The following is a 21,038-nucleotide window of genomic DNA, read 5'->3' as shown; positions in this document are numbered from 1 at the left end:
CCCTTCAAATCTCTGGGAACCTTTCCCAGTTGCAGTTTGTTGGAAAAGTAAAGCTGCTGTATTTTCCGGTCCTTCTCTTTCTAAATGTTGTAACTTAGTAGTTGTTTCTTTACTTGCGAGTGACGCAACCAGGAGGACTAGATATCCCACAATGCAACTCGAGCCCCCTGACTCTCTTCACCGTCAACACATGGCTGGTGTGTTAAGTACTAGCTGATATTTTTGTTGCTAATTTTTTTCTTTTATAAGCGTGCGTCTGTTTTCTCTCCGCTACCAAATGAAAGTTAAAGTCCTCTCAAGAAACCCGGATGATTACGTCCGGGAGACCAAACTAGATATTCAGCGCGGTAAGTGAGACGCTTTAAGCTCGGAGAGAGCGGCTAAAAAGCTAACAACACTCAATATTAGCATCACATTAAAGTTACTGAAAGAACAATTATGCCATTAGTCTCATTTTGCATATCGTTAGCCTAATAGCATAATTGCCCAAGTCATATTTTGGCATATTTTGAGATACCTACCTAATTCTACTCTGCTAACAGTGTAGATTCATTTAGATAGATATCTCAATTTTGGTCAAAATATGTCTTAGGCAATTATGCTATTAAGCTAACGATATATCTTATCCAGAACTGCAAATTGTGTTTCATATATTTTTAAACTAACAATATCTTATTATAGAACCTCAAAACAGTCTGTGGGAATAGTCTTGGCAAGCATCAAAATGCCTGCATGTTTTCTATGTTAATGGAAATTATCTTTGCTGTCAGCACATTAAGATGTGACTACTGTGCATTATTAGTCCCCAGAAACTATGATCCATCCCTTCATCCGTTTGAGGTGAGCAGGGAGTACACTCGGGCTCTGAACGCCACCAAGCTGGAGCGGGTGTTTGCCAAGCCTTTCGTGGCCTCGTTGGATGGTCACAGAGATGGGGTGAACTGTATGGCCAAGCACACAGAGAGCCTCTCCACCCTGCTGTCGGGGTCCTGCGATGGAGAGGTATGTAGAGAGATATTTCCTTTTAATGTCAGCAATTCTTGAAACTGACAGGACTCTTCTTTTGAATCTGATCCTCAGGTGAAAGTGTGGAATCTGTCCAAACACGAGTGCGTTCGGACGCTTCAGGCCCATGAAGGTTTTGTGCGGGGAATGGTTGTGCGTTTCTGTGGGACCTCCTTCTTTTCGGTAGCTGTTTACCTTTTGCCTTTTCAGAATTATTTGACTTTATATTAGCTGACATCTAATGTTACCTTTTCTTTAAAAAACAAAAACAAAAAACTTGGCACGCTTACTGCAACAGGTCGGTGATGACAAAACAATCAAGCAGTGGAAGATGGAATCACCGGGCTATGGAGAGGAAGAGGAGCCACTTAACACTATTCTGGGCAAAGTATGTTGTAGTGTTTCTGCTGTTTCATCACACAATTGCATCTTAAGGCATAAGTGAATTCTATAATTATGTTTTTTAAAATGTCCCTTGTAGACTGTGTACACGGGACTGGACCATCATCAAAACGATCCTGTATTTGCAACTTGTGGCCAGCAGGTGGACATCTGGGATGAGCAGAGGAGCAGCCCGATCCGCTCTTTCACCTGGGGTGTGGACAGTTTCAGCTCTGTCCGCTTTAACCCTGTGGAGGTAAGACACCATGTGCTGTATGTGTCACACTCAGATGGGGTGAGTGTAAAGAAAAAGTTTGCCCAGACCATGTACAAGTTCACAAGTAAAACCACCACTGTGCTGATAAATATGAAGTTTAATGGTGGCCTCTCCACAGACTGAACTACTTGCAAGTTGTGCCTCTGACAGAAGTATAGTGCTGTACGACATGAGGGAATCAACACCGCTTAAAAAGGTAGAGCTCACATTACCATTGGTACAGGAATGCGCCCGTCCGTTAATTCACATGGATGTGACATGATAAACAGCTACTTTTGCTATTATTATTTATTATTGCTACTTTTGCTTTCATTTGCTTCTTCAGGTCATCATGTCAATGAGGAGCAACACGTTATGCTGGAACCCCATGGAAGCCTATTACTTTACATGTGCAAATGAAGACTACAAGTGAGCCAAAGAAAAAATCTGATTTAATCATATGATAGTATTTTAGTCCTGTTTTTCCAGTGTTGTTATACATTTCAGAGCTTATAAACTATTTTTGTTTTTCCTTTTCACCAGCCTCTACACATATGACATGAGATACCTGACCAGCCCCATCATAGTGCACATGGACCACGTGTCTGCAGTGCTAGATGTCGACTATGCTCCCACAGGGAAGGAGTTTGTGTCTGCCAGCTTTGACAAGACCCTCCGAATCTTTGCCAAGGATAGTGGACACAGCAGGTCAGTGATGCTGGTCGAACTTTACAGTTCCAGTCAGCAAAAACTGTACTGTTGACTATGCTGTAGCTCATTCAGAAGGACAGAAATACTGCTGGTGTTCATTTTTTACCCTTTTGTTTCTTGTGTCTGTAGTTTTATGTATAATTTGTGCTGTAATCAAATTATAGCACACCAGTCGGAGCAAAAGCACTGTACTTGATCTATAACTAGCCTATTGTGTATTTTATTTATATATATATATTAGGGCTGCATAAAACGATTATTTTAGTAATCGAGTATTCTATCGATTATTCCATCGATTAATCGAGTAATCGGCTAAGAAATACTTTTTTTATTAACAGTTTATCTGCATATTTTAACTTCCGTACTGCAGTTTTTCGACTGTGAACAGCGGTGGATGGAGCAGCTACAAAGTTCTCTTTTCTTCACCTTAACACTTGCTGATCAGGTGCTTGATGAAGGACCTCCAGCTGTTTCACAGATTTAATGGTGGTTACTAAAAGAAAAACCTGCTGTTTTGGACGCTGGAAAAACGTTTTCTTTTTCACTACTTGAGCTCACCGTCTCTTTGCGCTTGCGCAGTTAAAACCGCTGCCTGCTATGAGTGTTTTGAAAAACTAGTGGCTGCGGGAGCCATGGCGCATGTGTGAGTAATGGTGTAATGCTTTGTATTCACAAGCATTCTCGAAAATACGTTTCTACTGCAGGTCTATATTTAGTCACTAATAAGGGATTAAAGTATAAAAAATATTTTGACGGAGCCCCTCGGGTCTGGGGGGGCGGGCCTTCCGGTACCGAACCATCGCTAGTGCTAATGGCCCGCGCTCGCTAGCAAACCAGTTCTGGTAGCTACAGCTGAAGTAAAGACAAAAATAACACCTGAAATTCTCAGCGAGCAGAACACACACAGACACACAGAGAGCAGTGGAAGCGTGAAAATGCATGTCAGCGATAGTTGCCACCCGTCCCATAAAGTATGGAACCCCGCATGTTATGGAGCCGTATTCCACGGAGTCCCGTAACATACGGGGTTCTGTATTTTACGAGACAGGTGGCAACTCTAGTGATGATCCACTCTGTGTTAAAGGAAATCAATCGCAGCGACGGAGAGATTTTTAGAATGTGTGCTTGTGTATACGTGAGTGATTCACACTCCAGTCCAGTAGGTGGCGGTAATGCAGTTCTATGTTGGTTTGCCAGCCACCAATAAACCCACAAAAAAATGACGGAGCTCTAATGCTGCTAATGCTAGTGAGGAGCGCCGCTTACACCGAGACAGCTGAGCGCTGCAGAGTTTAAACGAAGCATCGACACAGTAAATTTGTGTCGATAAATTTTTAGAATCGATTTAATCGAGTTAATCGAGGAATCGTTGCAGCCCTAATATATATATATATATATATATATATATATATATATATATAATATACACACACACACAACACAAACTTAAAAAAAATATATTCAAGCCGGGATGAGTAGTTCTTTTTTTTTTTTTTTTTCTTTTTTTTTTTATCATTGTGATTCACCTTGTAGCTGGTTAGCTTGGTTCAGGGCTTGAAACTATTTGTCTAAGGATTTGGCTTCACTTTTCACACCCAGAAGCTACGTCCGTTTTTCATATTGTCTATGGCTTTAACCATGTCCTAACAAAGGCCCCATAGAAGAAGTCTTACCACTTGGCAGCCATTTGGGAACACCTTTGGATACTCTTTTGGATGGTTATTTTGAAGCCTCAAATAGCCTGGTGACCATTGAAACTTTAATTTCAATGGTCATCATTGTTTAAGAATTCTGTCATAGGTGTGTCATTTAGTCCCATAGCACACTCATATAACATTTTTAGTGCTAAACATTGACAGCTTGCTGTTTAACAAATTAATATTAGCTCTTTGCTAATTAGCATACCATGATACATTTTATCAAAGATTTTCCTCAGTATCATTTCTTATCTTACACTTAAACACATGCTTTTAACAGCAGCAAAACAAAATTTTGTCTTGATTTAAAAAGAAATGATTGATTAGATGCTCAGATAAGCTGTGTATGTCAACACGAAGCTGGCTAACATGCCAGAAGCAGGTAGCTGCAAGCTGGTAACTTAGCTGCAGTGATGAAGTGGCTGTTCCTCTCAGCCTTGGTTTTAGATCTGTTACACCCCCTAATGTTAATTGGCTCATATCTTGTTCTTCAAAGATTCATTCAGGTTTGAGCTGAAGAATTTCTTTGATTACTAACAGCATTAAAACAAAAAAAGTATTTTCACTGATAGTTTGTATTGATAAATTTTGTGTAGATCATTTTGCTTATTTTGCTTAAATGGTCTGTTGCACAGATAACTGTTAGACTTACATGATATATTGAAGTACTTGATCCATTGCAAGTGTAAGCAAGAACAGCTGTGAATTTTCTGCAAGGATGAAGTCAAAATGCTCCAAACACAGCCTCTGAAAAAGGCCACAGTAGCAGGTAATGGCTGCTAGTTGATAATGAACCACAAAAAAACAAAGCAGTTGTTTGGTTGCTATGTGACTTAACGGTACACGCTGGATTGTTTGTACTGTTGTCAAGCTCCAGAACAAATAGCCATAGCTGTGTTACATTAACTGCCAGCTGGACAGCATCCTGGCGTGGGCAGGTCAGGGCTCACACAGATCAAAGGAAAAGTTGATGAGTAGCAGCAAGTAGAAATATGGTATTTTTGCATCACCCCACCCACCCATTTTGTAAGCCCTCTTCAGTCTTAAAATATGAATTGTTTTGGTGATGGCTATTATTAAAATGCACTTTATCTGTAATTTGAAGAAGTCCTTTTAGGAATTCTATCTCTTTTCCTCCTCGTTCTTTTCCACGAGGAGGAAAGGACGTAGCAATATGAGGCTATGGATCCACAGTGTTGATGGAGAGGATGCAAAAACTTGTGACTGTGATAACAAGGTGCACTTTTTGTTTCCTACCTACAGTAACCATTGGTTTCTTGTTTTTTATGTTGCTTTTTTTTTTTTTTAATTAAAATTCAGGGAGGTGTACCACACCAAACGCATGCAGCATGTCATCTGTATAAAGTGGTCGGCAGACAACAAGTACATCCTGAGCGGCTCAGATGAGATGAATATCCGACTGTGGAAAGCCAACGCAGCTGAAAAACTAGGAGTGGTGAGTCTGCCCTCGTCTTCTCGACATTATTCTTACTGATTTCATATAAAAGGCAACTTGCTGCTTCTTGGCAGCGTTTCGGGTAATTCCTCATCACAGTGTCTACCTACCGATCAGCAGCCGTATTTTCCTCAACTGTCAAATGCACTATCTTCCTCCTCCACTTTATTACCTGATCTTATTTTATGAGTTAGCTGGATTCTTTGACACCACCGTGGCTCTACGCCCACTTTCAGCAGTGTAAGAGTGGGTGACTGTGCCAGGAGCTACGGCACTACTGTTGCCAAGTGCCCTGATGGATGCTGACTTAGGGTAGAATCACTCTCAATAAGTACAATGTACCAGTTGGCTCTTGTGGCAGGGGGAAGTCCAAAAAACTCAACACTTATGCACTTGTTTGACAAATCATCAACAACAACACATTCTCACAGATTTCCACTCCAGCTCTCTTTGTTAGAGAGCACTGCAGTCATTTTTTTCCAGATAATTTAGGTTTTGATAGCAGGAATCACAGCATTTATATTGTGTTATTCTCGATCCCAGGAGGTGTTCCAGTGCCTCTAATCTTGGTTGTGGCTGAATCACGAAGATCAGCTGCCTCTCTCATGCCATCTCCAGCAGCCATCTTTCATTCCTAATCAGATTCACTCTCGCCTATTCACTTAATGCAGCCTCAGAGTAGAAAACTGGCCTGCTTTTGGCACTTGTTTTACTGTCACTGTGTAAGAGAAGATTTATTTGCAAGCTTTGCACTTAAAGAGATCAGACAAGGGCTGCTCCTATCAGCAGTTTCGAATCGGCCAATCACTTAAAGCAGGGGGCCACTCTGAAAATAATGAAGCATTAACATTCAAGTTGTACTTAGATGGTCTTTAATTATCAAGAAATGCTGAAACACTGAATCAAGTCTTTGTCTGTGTCTTAAGGCAACACGCAGCACTGATGGGGACTTCTCTATTAACTGCTGCACATCACTCCCCTTTCCCCCATAACTGCACACACTTTAAGGTTAAACTTTTGTATTTTAGGCCAAGACCTAAAATATGTTAAAAAATCAGCACAGCTGAATTGTTGTGGAATATTTTGATTCACTGATGCTGACATGGTCTCTTACTTTTTAACTTTATAACATGAAAAGGGAATGCTTGTGATTTACGTTAAGTTGTTTACAGTCTGAAAAAAGGCCCTGTAGCTTTATGAATTTGGTTATTGCTTCTTGTTTGAGCCGTCTACTTAACTAGAACTTAAAATAAGACAGACGCAGGAGAGTGAAAGCAGCATAGCAGCAACAGCTGTTAGCATGTACACTGGAGACTTTCAGCCAGTTAAACATGGATAAGTTGGTAACTTAAAAAAAAGATTTTCGTTACACAGGCAGAACGAGAGGTGCGCACAGGTAGACAGTCTGTGTTTGAAGCAGGGCTCCAGGCCTCGAGAGCCCCTGTCCTGCAGGTTTTAGATGTGTCTCTGCTTCAACACACCTGAGTCAAATATAGAGGTCATTAGCAGGACTCTGGCAAACTTGACTGCATATTGAGGAGGTAATTCAGCCATTAATTAATATTATATATTCAGGGTTCTAGCCAGAAATTTTTTTCAGCTCGGCGCCAATATTGACCAAGGTAAATGTGTAATCTACTGCAGGAGCTGTTTTTTTTGCTAACATATTTTATAGCAGGTGCCAAATGCTGCTCAAATCATATGAATTTAACATGAAACTCTCACACGCACATGGTGTGGCTGCCAACGTAGGATGCAACATTAATCTCCCCAGTCCAGAAACATCTGACACCATTAAACAATCTGATGTTACCAAACAAAGCATCCTCATCCACAGATGAGCACACCACATGGGTCTGAGTCCCCGGCATTCAGACACAAAAGGATAGCACTTGAGGTAAATAAACACATAATATAAACACAATTTTAGCTAAGGCACATTCAAGGTAAGACAAATTTCATAAGTGTCAGCATCTTTCACACAGTCATTCAGTCCTCATGGTGTTGCAGCATCCTCTTCAGGCGGCAGAGGTTGAATCTCACTGACTTGCTTCCCGATTGTGACTGTGGCTGAAACCAACTTATTTTTGGGTAGACCGAAAACCATCCAGCAACTAGATGACACCAGAATCCAATTCTTGTACCAAACACTGGGCCAGCACCCTCTCATGTGTTTCCATGGTTTTACTGTAGTACAGGTGCTGGTCATAAAATTAGAATATCATGAAAAAGTTGATTTATTTCAGTAATTCCATTCAAAAAATTAAACTTGTATATTATATTCATTCATTACACACAGAATGATATATTTCAAATGTTTATATATAGGGCTGCATAAAACGATTATTTTAGTAATCGAGTATTCTATCGATTATTCCAGCGATTAATCGAGTAATCGGATAAGAAATACTTTTTTTTATTAACAGTTTATCTGCATATTTTAACTTCCGTACTGCAGTTTCTCGCGAACAAACAGCGGTGAATGGAGCAGCTACAAAGTTCTCTTTTCTTCACCTTAACACTTGCTGATCAGGTGCTTGATGAAGGACCTCCAGCTGTTTCACAGATATAATGGTGGTTACTAAAAGAAAAAGCTGCTGTTTTGGACGCTGGAAAAACGTTTCCTTTTTCACTACTTGAGCTCACCGTCACAGCTTCGCCTCTTTGCGCTTGCGCAGTTAAAACCGCTGCCTGCTCTGAGTGTTTTGAAAAACTAGTGGCTGCGGGAGCCATGGCGCATGTGTGAGTAATGGTGTAATGCTTTGTATTCACAAGCGTTCTCGAAAATACGTTTCTACTGCAGGTCTATATTTAGTCACTAATAAGGGATTAAAGTATAAAAAATATTTTGAAGGAGCCCCTCGGTCCTGGGGGGCGGGCCTTCCGGTACCGAACCATCGCTAGTGCTAATGGCCCGCGCTCGCTAGCAAACCAGTTCTGGTAGCTACAGCTGAAGTAAAGACAAAAATAGCAGCTGAAATTCTCAGCGAGCACAACACACACAGACACACAGAGAGCAGTGGAGGCGTGGAAATGCATGTCAGCGACAGTTGCCACCCGTCCCGTAAAGTACGGAACACGGCATGTTACGGAGCCGTATTCCACGGAGTCCCGTAACATACGGGGTTCTGTATTTTACGAGACAGGTGGCAACTCTAGTGATGATCCACTCTGTGTTAAATGAAATCCATCGCAGCGACGGAGAGCTTTTTAGAATGTGTGCTTGTGAGTGATTCACACTCCAGTCCAGTAGGTGGCGGTAATGCAGTTCTATGTTGGTTTGCCAGCCCCCAATAAACCCACAAAAAAAACGTCAGCACTAATGCTGCTAATGCTAGTGAGGAGCGCCGCTTACACCGAGACAGCTGAGCGCTGCAGAGTTTAAACGAAGCATCGACACAGTAAATTTGTGTCGATAAATTTTTAGAATCGATTTAATCGAGTTAATCGATGAATCGTTGCAGCCCTAAACAATGTTTAGATCTATGTTTAAGTATACCTGGTGATGTCACAGTCTTCTGGAATCTGAGAAGTCACACATTATCACATTATCATCAAAGGATCCCATTGTCAAAAAAGGCCATAATATAATGTTGGGAACCTTTGATCCCAACATCATAGAATCCAGAATCTTGAAAATCTTGAATCAGAATCTTGAAAACACATACACAGAATCTCTCCTGGTTTACACAGCGCAGTCTTCTAAAGCGTAACCAAAGAATTCGAATATCATCTGGTTTTGCTTGATACACAAAGATGCCACTCAGGGTTTTTAGAAGAGCTGCACAGTTCATCAGATCACACCTGGGACACTCTCAGTCACCAGATTCTACGCAAGGTTTGGAGTCCCAGACTGAAATTCACCAGAACACAGCCAAACAACCCACCTCTGCGACTGGGAGAAATGCCTCTGAGTTATCGTCGATAAAATCTGATCGAACTCAAGCCAAGTCACTGAGTTTCACTCAGTTGTTAAGTTGTTGTTTTAGAGGCTCGGAACAACTGGATGAAACTCAGGACATAGAAGACCAACCCACCTCTGCAACTGAGGGAAATGTCTCTGAGTTATTGGTGCTAGAATCTGATCCACCTCAAGGTGAGTTAGATGATGATCTTCCTGAGCCCAGAGGCTTGGAACAACTGGGAGAAACTCAGAACATGGCAGACCAACCCACCTCTGCGACTGAGGGCAATGTTTCTGAGTTATCGGCACCAGAATCTGATCCACCTCAAGCCGAATTAGATGATGATTATCCTGAGCCCAGAGGCTTGGAACAACTGGAAGAAACTCAGAACATGGCAGACCAACCCACCTCTGCGACTGAGGGAAATGTTTCTAAGTTATCGGCACCAGAATCTGATCCACATCAAGCCGAATTAGATGATGATCATCCTGAGCCCAGAGCCTTGGAAGAACTGGAAGAAACTCAGAACATGGCAAAACAACCCACCTCTGCGACTGAGGGAAATGTCTCTGAGTTATCGGCACCAGAATCTCATCCACCTGAAGCCGAGTTAGATGACGATCATCCTGAGCCCAGAGCCTTGGAAGAACAGGAAGAAACTCAGGACATGGCAGAACAAACCACCTCTGCGACTGAGGGAAATGTCTCTGAGTTATCGGCACCAGAGTCTCATCCACCTGAAGCCGAGTTAGATGACGATCATCCTGAGCCCAGTGCCTTGGAAGAACAGGGAGAAACTCAGAACATAGTAGAACAACCCACCTCTGCGACTGAGGGAAATGTCTCTGAGTTATCGGCACCAGAATCTCATCCACCTCAAGCCGAGTTAGATGATGATCATCCTGAGCCCAGAGCCTTGGAAGAACAGGGAGAAACTCAGAACATGGCAGACCAACCCACCTCTTCAACTGAGAGAAATTCCTGTGAGACAAAGGAGCTCTCTGGGAGTACATCCTTGGCCTCTCGAACAGTTGAAATTCAGAAAAGGAAAGAAGCCCAGAAGCTTGAAACAACTGAAAAAACAAAAGGAAAAAACAGAAAGAAGAAGGAAAGTAGAAAGTCAGAAAAAAATAACCATGAGGTCTTCAGATCACAACAGGGAAAATCTCAGACAGCATATTCTATAAAGGATCTGGAAAAGTCCCTGATTAAAATTCAGCAGAAGAGGGCAGACCAACACACCTCTTCAACTGAGAGAAATGCCTGTGAGACACAAGAGCTCTCTAGAAGTACATCCTCTCTGACAGGTGAAAATCAGAAGAGGAAAGAAGAAAAAAGAAAGAAGAAGCAAAGAAGAAGAGAGGAAGAAAATCCTGGCCTCAGGCTTGTTCCCAGACATTTGAGAGGAGATACTACAATCTATAGTTTTCTAACTGAAACAGAAGCTCCTTAAAAGGTTTATTCTGGAGCCAGAGCTGTTGTCCTGTGTGTTGTCTGAGGAGCTGTTGTCCTGTGTGTTGTCTGAGGAACAATTTTTATCCTGAGGCCATGGATCAACTGCAGGACTGCAATTCTACAAAAATCTTCCATGGTCTGGCAAAGAAGTGCAGCTCTCATACAGAGATTGTTAGCTCCAGAAGACCTTTGAATAGCTGCTAAAATTTGTATTTAAATTATTGGTAGTAGAAGACCTATTTCAATTGGTTTGTATTCTAAATTTTAAAATGTAGTTTTTATATAACCAAAACAGCAATTGCCCCAAGTACATTAACCCAACCAGTCACGACAGATGGCTGCCCCTCCCTGAGCCTGGTTCTGTCAAAGGTTTCTTCCTGTTAAAGGGGAGTTTTTCCTTCCCACTGTCGCCAAATGCTTGCTCATAGGGGGTCACTGGATTGTTGGGCTCCTCTATAATACTGCTGGGACTTTGCAGTATTATAGAGGCTTGGGGAAATTGCTGTTTTAAACTAAATTTACATAAATAAACATATGCAAGAGAGAACAGTCTTTTTTTTTTTTTTCTTTTTTTTTGTCTCACTCCTCCTGGAGATTGGCCACATGTATTGAAATCTAAGGAAATGGGAACAAATAAAAGTGCACAGGGAACATGTTTTTGAAGGCAAAAAAGAGGAAGGGGAAAAAAAAAACCCTAAATAGTTTGGCCATGGTAACCAGAAAAAAGAAGATGGAGCATGGAGTGCTGCTGCTTCTGCTTCTTCAGGATGGAACTTCAGACTACTAAAACATCCTCAGACTTTTAAATATTCCCCCAGCCACGTTTCACTGTGGTTTCATTCTCTCTCTCCTGTTGGTCTCCTTACCTACATTCATTGTGTTTCATCAGTTAATGAACCAGCCACTGTGAAATGCTGGTTGAAGACTTTATAGAATTTATCACCTGCTTATCTATGTTATAAAAACACAGGTGGGTCTGCAGAACTCCACTTTTGGAGCCCGCCTGTCATAAAACTTCCTAAAATACAACATGAGGTTACAAAGTCATGTGACCCAAAGATGTTCCTGCATCCAACCACCAAGGTCTCAAGCATATATGAGTATTGGCTGTAACAGGCCTTACCTTTACCCCAGTAACCTAAACTATTCAGTGTTCATTAATTCTGTGTGTGTGTGTGTGTGTGTGTGTGTGTGTGTGTGTGTGTGTGTGTGTGTGTGTGTGTGTGTGTGTGTGTGTGAGACTCAGCCAGAAATTTTTTTCAGCCCAGCGCAGGGGTGTTGCTAATGCTATTTAGCAAGCTAATGCTAACCCCTAAAAGCTGCTCCGACTTGTTAATTGAGTGACGGGGTCTACATATGTAACCAGAAAACACGTCTGAAGCCTAGGCAGTTATCAGTTTTTGTGGACATGTAGTTACATTTCTCAAGGTGCATGTTAAGTTAAGTTCAGAGAGAATTTTTGGTTACGTACGTAGGACTGACACAGAATGCTAAACCAGGCCTTGTTAGAGCGCGAGTGATAATTTTTGCATATAATCCAGAAGCGTTACACTTATATATCATGCATTTAATGTGTCCAAGATCAAGTGCTGTTTACTTTCACTAATGGGTTTGCAGAAATAAGAAATAATTTTTCGTATTAACAATTCATCTGCACAGTTTAACTTCTGTACTGCAGTTTTTCTGTGTGAAACAAACAGCGGCGGATGGAGCAGCTACAAAGTTCTCTTTTCTTCATGTTGCTGATCAGGTGGTTGATTAAGGACCTCCAGCTGTTTCCCAGTAAATGTTTTAGGGTGGTTGCAGGAGTAAGCCCTGCTACTTAGGACGTCTCCTTTCTCTCCACCTGAGCGCACCCAGTGTTGCCAGATCCATACCACTTTGGATGGAGCCCTCCCAAAATGTGACTATCCAGGGCTGAGACCAGGAAGCAGAGTTGTAATCTTACATGCCTCTCTGCAGTTTCTCTCCTGCTGTCATCCCCCCAAAACCCCATCCCCATAGAAAGAGTGTGCTCCCAGACCACCAAAAGACAAACCAAAAATCAGCAAAAAATTATTTAATCATAAAAATTCAGCAGCATACAGCAGGATGAATACGTGTGTAAATAATAATAATAATAGTGTAAATAATCCACACCCCCAAGTCACACTGTCAGAATTCTCGATGCACAGGAGGAGGAGTAGCAGCAATCTTCTGCTCCAGCTTGTTAATCAACCAAAGACCCAGACAGAGTTTTAATTCATTTGAAAGCCTGACTGTTAGTATTGTCCACCCTAACTGGAAAACTCAAAATCCAGTTTTATTTGTTATCTATCATCCACCTGGCACTTACTCAGAGTTTCTGTCTGATTTCGTAGACTTTTCTCTGAATTATTGCTCAGTTCGGATAAAATAATTATAATGTGATTTTTAGCCTCTATGTAATTGCTGAAAATGATGCCTCAACACTGCATTCAATCTATTATTAGATTCAGTTGGCTTCTCACCATGTAGATGAGCCCACCCACCATTTTAATCACTCTCGATATTGTTCTGGCATATGGCATAGGAACTGACAATTTAACAGTATTCCCTGAAAACCCTTTTTGTCTGATCATTTTCTAATAATGTTTAAATTTACAACAGCAGTGGGGAATACGTTTTATTACAGTAGGTGTCTCTCTTAAAGTGCTTTAACTTAGGTTTAAGGATATAATTCCTCCACTGTTATCTTCAGTGCCATGTGCCAACACAGAGCAGAGCAGCTACCTAAACTGTACCCCCACAGAGGTCGATTATCTCGTTAATAGTGTTACATCGTCACTGTGTACGACTCTGGATGCTGTGGCTCCCCTGAAAAAGGAAGCCTCAAATCAGAAGTGCCTGACTCCCTGGTATAACTCTCAAACATGCAGCTTAAAGCAGATAATCCATAAGCTGGAGAGGAAATGGCGTCTCACTAATTTAAAAGATCTTCATTTAGCCTGGAAAAAGAGTTTGTTGCTCTATTTTTTTTTTTTAAAGCTCTCCATAAAGCTAGGACATCTTATTATTCATCACTGATTGAAGAAAATAAGAACAACCCCAGGTTTCTTTTCAGCACTGTAGCCAGGCTGACAAAGGGTCAGAGCTCTGTTGAGCTGAGTATTCCTTTAACCTGAACTAGTAATGACTTCATGAATTTCTTCAAATAAATTTTTAACCAATAGAGAAAAAGATATTCATAAACCATCTGAAAGACACATCTTCATGTTCAACTACTTTCAATACTACTGATATTTATTATCTCTTTCTCTCCAATTGATCTTTCTGAGTTAACTTCAATAGTTACTTCCTCCAAATGTGTCCGTTAGACTCCATTCCTACAAGACTGCTCAAAAAACTCCTACCATTGATTAATGCATCGATCTTAAATACACTATATTGCCAAAAGTATTCACTCATCTGCCTTCATATGCATATGAACTTGAGTGACATCCTGTTCTTAATCCATAGGGTTTAATATGATGTTGGCATACCCTTTTTAGCCATATTAGCGTCAACTCTTCTGGAGAGGCTTTCCACAAGGTTTAGGAGTGTTTAGGGGAATTTTTGATCATTCTTCCAGAAGCTCATTTTGAGGTCTGATACTGATTTTGGACTGGAAGTCTGGCTCGCGGTCTCCACTCTAATTCATCCCAAAGGTGTTCTATCAGGTTGAGGTCAGGACTCTGTGCAACTCAGTCAGGTTCTTCCACACCAAACTTGCTCATCCATGTCTTTATGGACCTTGCTTTGTTCACTGGTGTGCAGTCATGTTGGAACAGGAAGGGGCCATCCCCAAACTGTTCCCACAAAGTTGGGAGCATGAAATTCTCCAAAATGTCTTGATATGCTGAAGCATTAAGAGTTCCTTTCATTGGAACTAAGGGGCCGAGCACAACTCCTGGAAAAAACAACCTCACATCAGACAAGTACTGTTTTGGCAACTGCCAAGCCCTAACAGTTGACTGTGGAATATTTAGTAGCAAGGAAATTTCCCAACTTGTTGCACAGGTGACATCTTATTATGGTACCACGTAGGAATTCACTGAGAACGACCCATTCTTTCACAAATGTTTGTAGAAGTAGTCTGCATGCCTGGTGCTTGGTTTTATACACCTTTGGTCATGGAAGTGATAGGAACACCTGAATTCAATTATTTGGATGGGTATATGAATACTTTTGCCAATATAGGGTATGATAAATCTATATTATTATGTACTACAGGCCTTTGAGGTAATTAGACCATTACTTAAAACATCACTTGACCCAACTGTCTTAGCTAATTATAGTCCAATTTCCAACCTTCCTTTTTTTTCCTTAAGAATTCTTGAAATAGTAGTTGTAAAACCAGCTAACTGATTATCTGCGGAGGAGTGGTTTTATTTGAAGAGCTCCAATCAGGATTTAGAATTCATCACAGTACAGAAACAGCATTATTGAAGGTTACAAATCATATTCTTATGGTCTCTGACAGTGGACTCTTATCTGTGCTTGTCCTGCTAGACCTCCGTACTGTTGGTATTAAAGGTACTACACTACAGTGGTTTAAATCTTATCTAATAGACTCCAATTTGTTCGTGTCAATGGGAAGTCTTCTTTTTGCACGCTAAGGTTAATTATGGAGTATACATTCTTCCCTTATGCAGTATTATTAGAAGGCATTGCATACATTTTCATTGCTATGCAGATGATAGCCAGCTTTATCTGTCCATGAAGCCAGATGACACAAACCATTTAGTTAAACCGCAGTAATGTCTTAAAGACATAAAGGCCTGGATGACCTCTAATTTCCTGCTTCTAAATTTAGAGCCAACTGAACTTTGGCCCCACAAATTTTAGAAACATGTCTAACCAGGCATTACCTTGGCCTCCAGTAATATTGTGAGGAATGTTTGAGTTATTTTTTGACCAGGATCTGTCCTTTTAAACAAATTTTTTTACAAAACATATGTAGGACCAAAACAAAACTTGAAGTAAGATGTGTTAATTTTAGTTTTTATTTATTTCTAATAGCAGTAGAAGTTTCTGGTGGTGACAGTTTCTGCAGAGGACTGACTGTGTACAGCTTAGGTTTTCAGAGTATCAGTAGGATTACAGTTAATACTGACACCATGTAGTAGCAGGCCCCTAAACTTTGGATTGACGGGATGGCTAAATAGATTCATCTGTTTTGCCAACAGTCTCTGTCACACAGTGTGCAGGTTCTCTCTGAGAGCAGCTGTCCCTGTGTTTCACTCATTCATCTCAAGCAGCTTTTTTTTCACTGTGGTGTGTCATGCTTCGTTTTCAAAACCCACTGTAACCAGTCAGAGTACTTGGTTTGGCTCATAAGAGCCTTGCTACATATGATCCCTCCAAACCAAAACCTAGGAAATGTATTATTTTTCTACTGTCTCACATCTTGAATGCCCTGTTGATTATGCAAACAGTATTTAGTATGTGTATCCAGGGGAATTAGTCTAGTACAACAGGATCAGCATCTGACAGCTCTTCTCCAGCAAATTGAATCTGAGACAAATCATTGCTTTTAATTAGAATAAAAGCCTTCTAGGGGAGCAGCCCCAGCCAGTACAAGCTCAGCTAGCTGGTGGTTTTTATGAGCAAGACTAAGAGGGAACGATATTGTTGAGCTGGTGTCTTTTACTTTTTAACAGACGTTGATTCAGTTTTGAGGGAGCATGTTGCCAAAAAAGAAGTGACTGCTTACTGTACTGTCCAACATTTTATAACGTTAGACAACATACCGTAACTGCAGCTGTTAGAATAATAACAACAGTTTAACAAGGCCACTGAGCCCCATGTGTATGGAGAGCAAGTGAGAGTCTGCAAGGGTTGTGTTCTTGTTTGTAGCTGAAAGAAACCACCACCAGTATTCATTCAAACAACCTCTATTTAATTGCACATCATGACTGTCTCAGAGGAGGCATTTATGTAAATGTATTTACTTTCTTACTCAGATGGAAACATTGATGAACCACTCATGTCTATACAGTAGAGAGTAAATTACTGCCAGCAGTCACTTATGTTGGCTTAATACAGTAGGTGGAAATGGGAGCAAGGCTAGTTTGACTCTGGCCAGGGTCGATTAGTAAAGAGAGTGCCATGAGATCAAGGAAATGTGGTGCTCAGAGAATTTGACTGCAGAGTACTTGTGACAGCAGATCTTACTGACATGGATCTGCTGTGGTGTAAAGTTCCAAATGTGGTCTACAAAAAGCGCATCTTTGATACTTTGGCCAAAAATTTCTTATTGTTTCAAGCAGGCAATAAAGAAAAGAGAAGGACCGGTGAAAAATGTCACCTCACGCCATTTCAAGAGTGCAATATATAGTCTGTGAAATGAAATGCTTGGCATGTTGAGATTAGTTCAGATCATTTTTTAATACAGCTCATAATAAACCTATATTCTTTCCACAAGGCAACAATTTCCTACCAGGCAGATTTTATGATAGCTGCATAATGTGCAGAGTTCACCTGTGGGTTAGCACAGCCTGTTGTAGGTTCAGAATATGTTAGCAGGTTGCTATGACCCTGAAACTGCACTATTAATTAACATTTACATGATCTGCACCACATCAACTATGTTGATCATATGTTTTTGTTAATGGTCTGATAGTGTGTCACTTTGAGTTGTGAGGCAGCATTATCTCCTTTCTTGAAATACAGTGTAATGTGTGCTCTGTTAAAGGAAGTGGTAAAAGAAACACAGAAGCACATTTCCTTTGTATTTAGAGAGTTTGAGCTGCCACACAGCTATTTCTAGGTCACCCACTTACTCAGTTTTACTTCGGAAGGTTCCTATTTGTTAGCAGCCTATATTTAACAAACATCACCTCTAAATCCAGGAATCCACCAGGTGCAGTTTTATTCTGTTAATTGCACAGCTTCAAATCACACTGGGAGCATTACAGATGTGATGTGTATAGGAGTTTTTTTATTTTGAAAAGTGTTTGGATTCTCTAGATTGTTCCTTTGGCTCACTTCCTGCCCTCCCTGCCTGCTCTGTGCTGCTTGAAGTGGCTTACACTGTGCTTCTGGGATGCCAAAAAAAAAAAAAAAATTAAATGGTGTAAAACTGACAAGGTGAAGTGTAACAGGAAAGTTTGTTTTGTTTTTGGTTTTCTAGGGCTGTTTGTCTCAGCCAGTCAGTTACTACACCATAACCTCATCTTAAAAGTGTAACTGTGTGTGTGTGGGTGTGTGTGTGTGTGTATATGTGTATATGTGTATGTGTGTGTGTGTGTGTGTGTGTGGTGTGTGTGTATATATATAGATATATATAAATATATATATATAGATATATATATATATATATATATATATATATATATATATATATATATATATATATATATATATAAAATAAATAAATAAATAAGCAATGGTACCTGCAGGACAAAACAACATCCAAACAAAAAAATAAATTGCACGTGACTTTGATATGGGCAACCAACTGTTAGCATCCCAGGGTTCTTTTAAACATGATTCCCCAACAGAATAAAGGACACCTACACTATACTTGCTGACCTTGTATGACACACTCACACTGCTGCTTAGTCTGTGCCAGCTGTGTAGCAGTTGTATGACATGTTTAAACCTCTTCACATTTTCTCCATAGTATGGTTTCATCTTCCTTTGTACAATCAGCTACTCTGCTGCCATACACTTATCCATAATTGTGATTCGTTAGTTGATGCCAGCACCACGACTTTGATGTGAACATGCAGGGGAAACCCTGGGTTAACATAGTGAGCTGATTACCAGCTTCACGTGACTACTTATCCTGATTGCTGATGTTTGGGTCAGTGAATCCAGATAACGGAAAGATACCCGGAGTATATTATACTCTCTTTGTAGTACAGGGCCCAGTTCTCAAATAATCTAAAAAAAAAAAAATTACCAAACAGCAATAGGTAGTCATTTAACTGCTCCAAAAGTGGATTGTTTTAGAGTTCCATGATAACTAAACAAACCTGTGCTGCTGGTGATCATGCAGTGTGAAAACCACAGAACAGCAACCAAATGTAGATTGTTGTATTTAGTTTCCAGGATCAACATTGACTCCAGTATACATTTTCTCCTAATTCTTACCTTCTCCTAAATTTAACTGAAATGATTCAGTTGCTTAAATCATATAAAATCTTAACCACGGTAATAACAGTAATAAGTTATGAGGTGGTAACCTGACACTAACAGGAGCATCTGATCAGAACATGCTTCTGCTTGCGGGCTATATTGAATGTTATTTTCTCATGGAAACAAACACTGAGGATGTTTGTTACTGTAAAACATGAGTTCTATAGAGATCAGTGTTGCATGAAAAGCTGATGGCTCTCTCTCCTAAACCAGCTCTGTTCTTTGTCTGTCCACTCTTCCTCACTTTGGCTTGTTTGATCCCTCTTTCCACTCTCCTCTTCCTCTTTTTGTTTTTCCATCTCTTTTGTGCTATTTAATAATTTCGTCCTCTCTGGTGTGATGTAGCTGGCCCCCAGGGAGAGAGAGGCTGCCAGCTACAGTCAGAAGCTGAAGGAGAAGTTCCAGCACCACCCACAAATCAGACGCATCGCCCGCCACCGGCATCTACCAAAGAACATCTACCACCAGACCAAGGAGCTGAGGATCATGAAGGAGGCTCGTCGCAGAAAGTATGTATTCATTGCTGTATTGTATTCACCCCTTTCCTAGGCACCACAGAAATGGAGCCAATTTTGTTATAGGAGTCACATTAAAATCACTCTTTATCCATGATGTCAGGATAGGTCTGACATAAAGCAGTCACACCAGCCTGATGGAAAATATCACAGATGGGACTGCCCTCTATGACATAGTTTCAATGGGCATTAAATACTCATTTATATGCTGGATTGATTGTCCTAGTTTGTGCTCCCATCCAGTGATTCATAGCTAAGTCTCTGGCTTTTTTTTTCCACTTCTAATTACCAGCAGTGTTATGATACGTCAGACATGTATTTGAACTGTGAATGATTAACTATCTGTGCTTTATGCATTATTTTCAGAGTGCATCAGTGTAGTCTGTGACGTAGGTGTTAGGTCAACAGTCTCATATTCAGTCACTCTCTCTCTCTCTCTCTCCTTCTTACTGTTTGCTTTGCTCTCCCTTCCTCTTCCCTCAATTCTTCCTTGAATGTTCTCACCCAAAAGCTTGATTTTAAATTCATGGCTCTTTGTGTCATTTTTCAGGGAGAGAAACCTCCGAAAGCACAGCAAACCAGGAAGCGTTCCCATGGTGTCTGAGAAGGAGAAGCATGTTGTCACGGTGGTGAAGTAGACCAAGTCGGACAAAAGAGAAACCAGAGACTGAGATCACATCCACATGGGATATTTTCAGATTTCTGAAAAAAGTTTAAACTCATCAGTTGTGGAAAGGAGAAGGATGCAGACTATAAAACACATTCAGAAGACTGTCAAGACTAAAGTGTACTTTTTCAGTTATGTTAGTTCAAAGTTTGGTCCTGTTTCACATCACACACTTTACTTTGTGCAAGTTTGCATTTTTCAACCCAGGAGCCACGAACACCTCAACAATTATTAAGAAAGATGGCTCAGACTGCGTCAGCCACTGATGTTCAGCATCATGTGTGGAAAATGGATGTATCATTTTCTTTGAATAAAGTTTAAAAAAAAACTGTTCTTATTAACGTTCTTATTAAAACTACCAGAGATGGCTTAAAGGGATTATGCTTACTCTGAATTCTGTCCCTTTGCATGCTCATTTCCACACAATATATCCCACATATTTAGGTAACTCTGCACTCTTGGGTACTGACTTAATTAAGGAATTCACAGATTTCCATAAGTTCCAAAAATTGTTACTGTTAATCGATCACTTGGACATTTCTTTTAAAGCCTAGAAAGGAAATATTATTTTTTCTGAATTGAGTGGTAGCTTTAAGTTTTCTTTTATGCCATTTAACTGGACAGATGAGGTTTATAAAACAAGCAAAACCATTTTTCTCACCACCAAAAAGAGTAAGGAAGCATTTTATTCACATTTGGAATATCAAGTATCAGTCTATGGACTGTTTAACATAATAAACATTGTTTTTGCTTTGAAAACCTGTCTTTGGAAGACACTGAGTGCAGTCATTCACAGATCAAACTCAAGAACTTCCTTCTTGTTTGACTTCTAGTGGTAATTGACTTAC

At 40.5% G+C, this 21,038-nt stretch overlaps 1 protein-coding gene across 1 annotated transcript; it reads left to right on the top strand.

Annotated features, from left to right (window-relative positions):
* The first annotated feature begins 152 nt into the window (after positions 1-152).
* Positions 153-20,491, top strand: dcaf13 (ddb1 and cul4 associated factor 13). The gene is made up of 11 exons (XM_030750056.1): positions 153-347; positions 803-1,002; positions 1,081-1,188; positions 1,304-1,393; positions 1,487-1,642; positions 1,782-1,859; positions 1,989-2,071; positions 2,186-2,350; positions 5,371-5,506; positions 19,354-19,517; positions 20,074-20,491. Exons 1-11 carry the CDS (start codon positions 278-280, stop codon positions 20,159-20,161), a joined length of 1,338 nt encoding a protein of 445 aa, XP_030605916.1. The 5' UTR covers positions 153-277; the 3' UTR covers positions 20,162-20,491.
* The last annotated feature ends 547 nt before the right edge of the window (positions 20,492-21,038 follow it).

The sequence above is a fragment of the Archocentrus centrarchus genome, chromosome 16, assembly GCF_007364275.1.
Source record: "Archocentrus centrarchus isolate MPI-CPG fArcCen1 chromosome 16, fArcCen1, whole genome shotgun sequence".
Taxonomy (NCBI): domain Eukaryota; kingdom Metazoa; phylum Chordata; class Actinopteri; order Cichliformes; family Cichlidae; genus Archocentrus; species Archocentrus centrarchus.
This window is presented reverse-complemented; position numbering and strand designations above follow the sequence as displayed.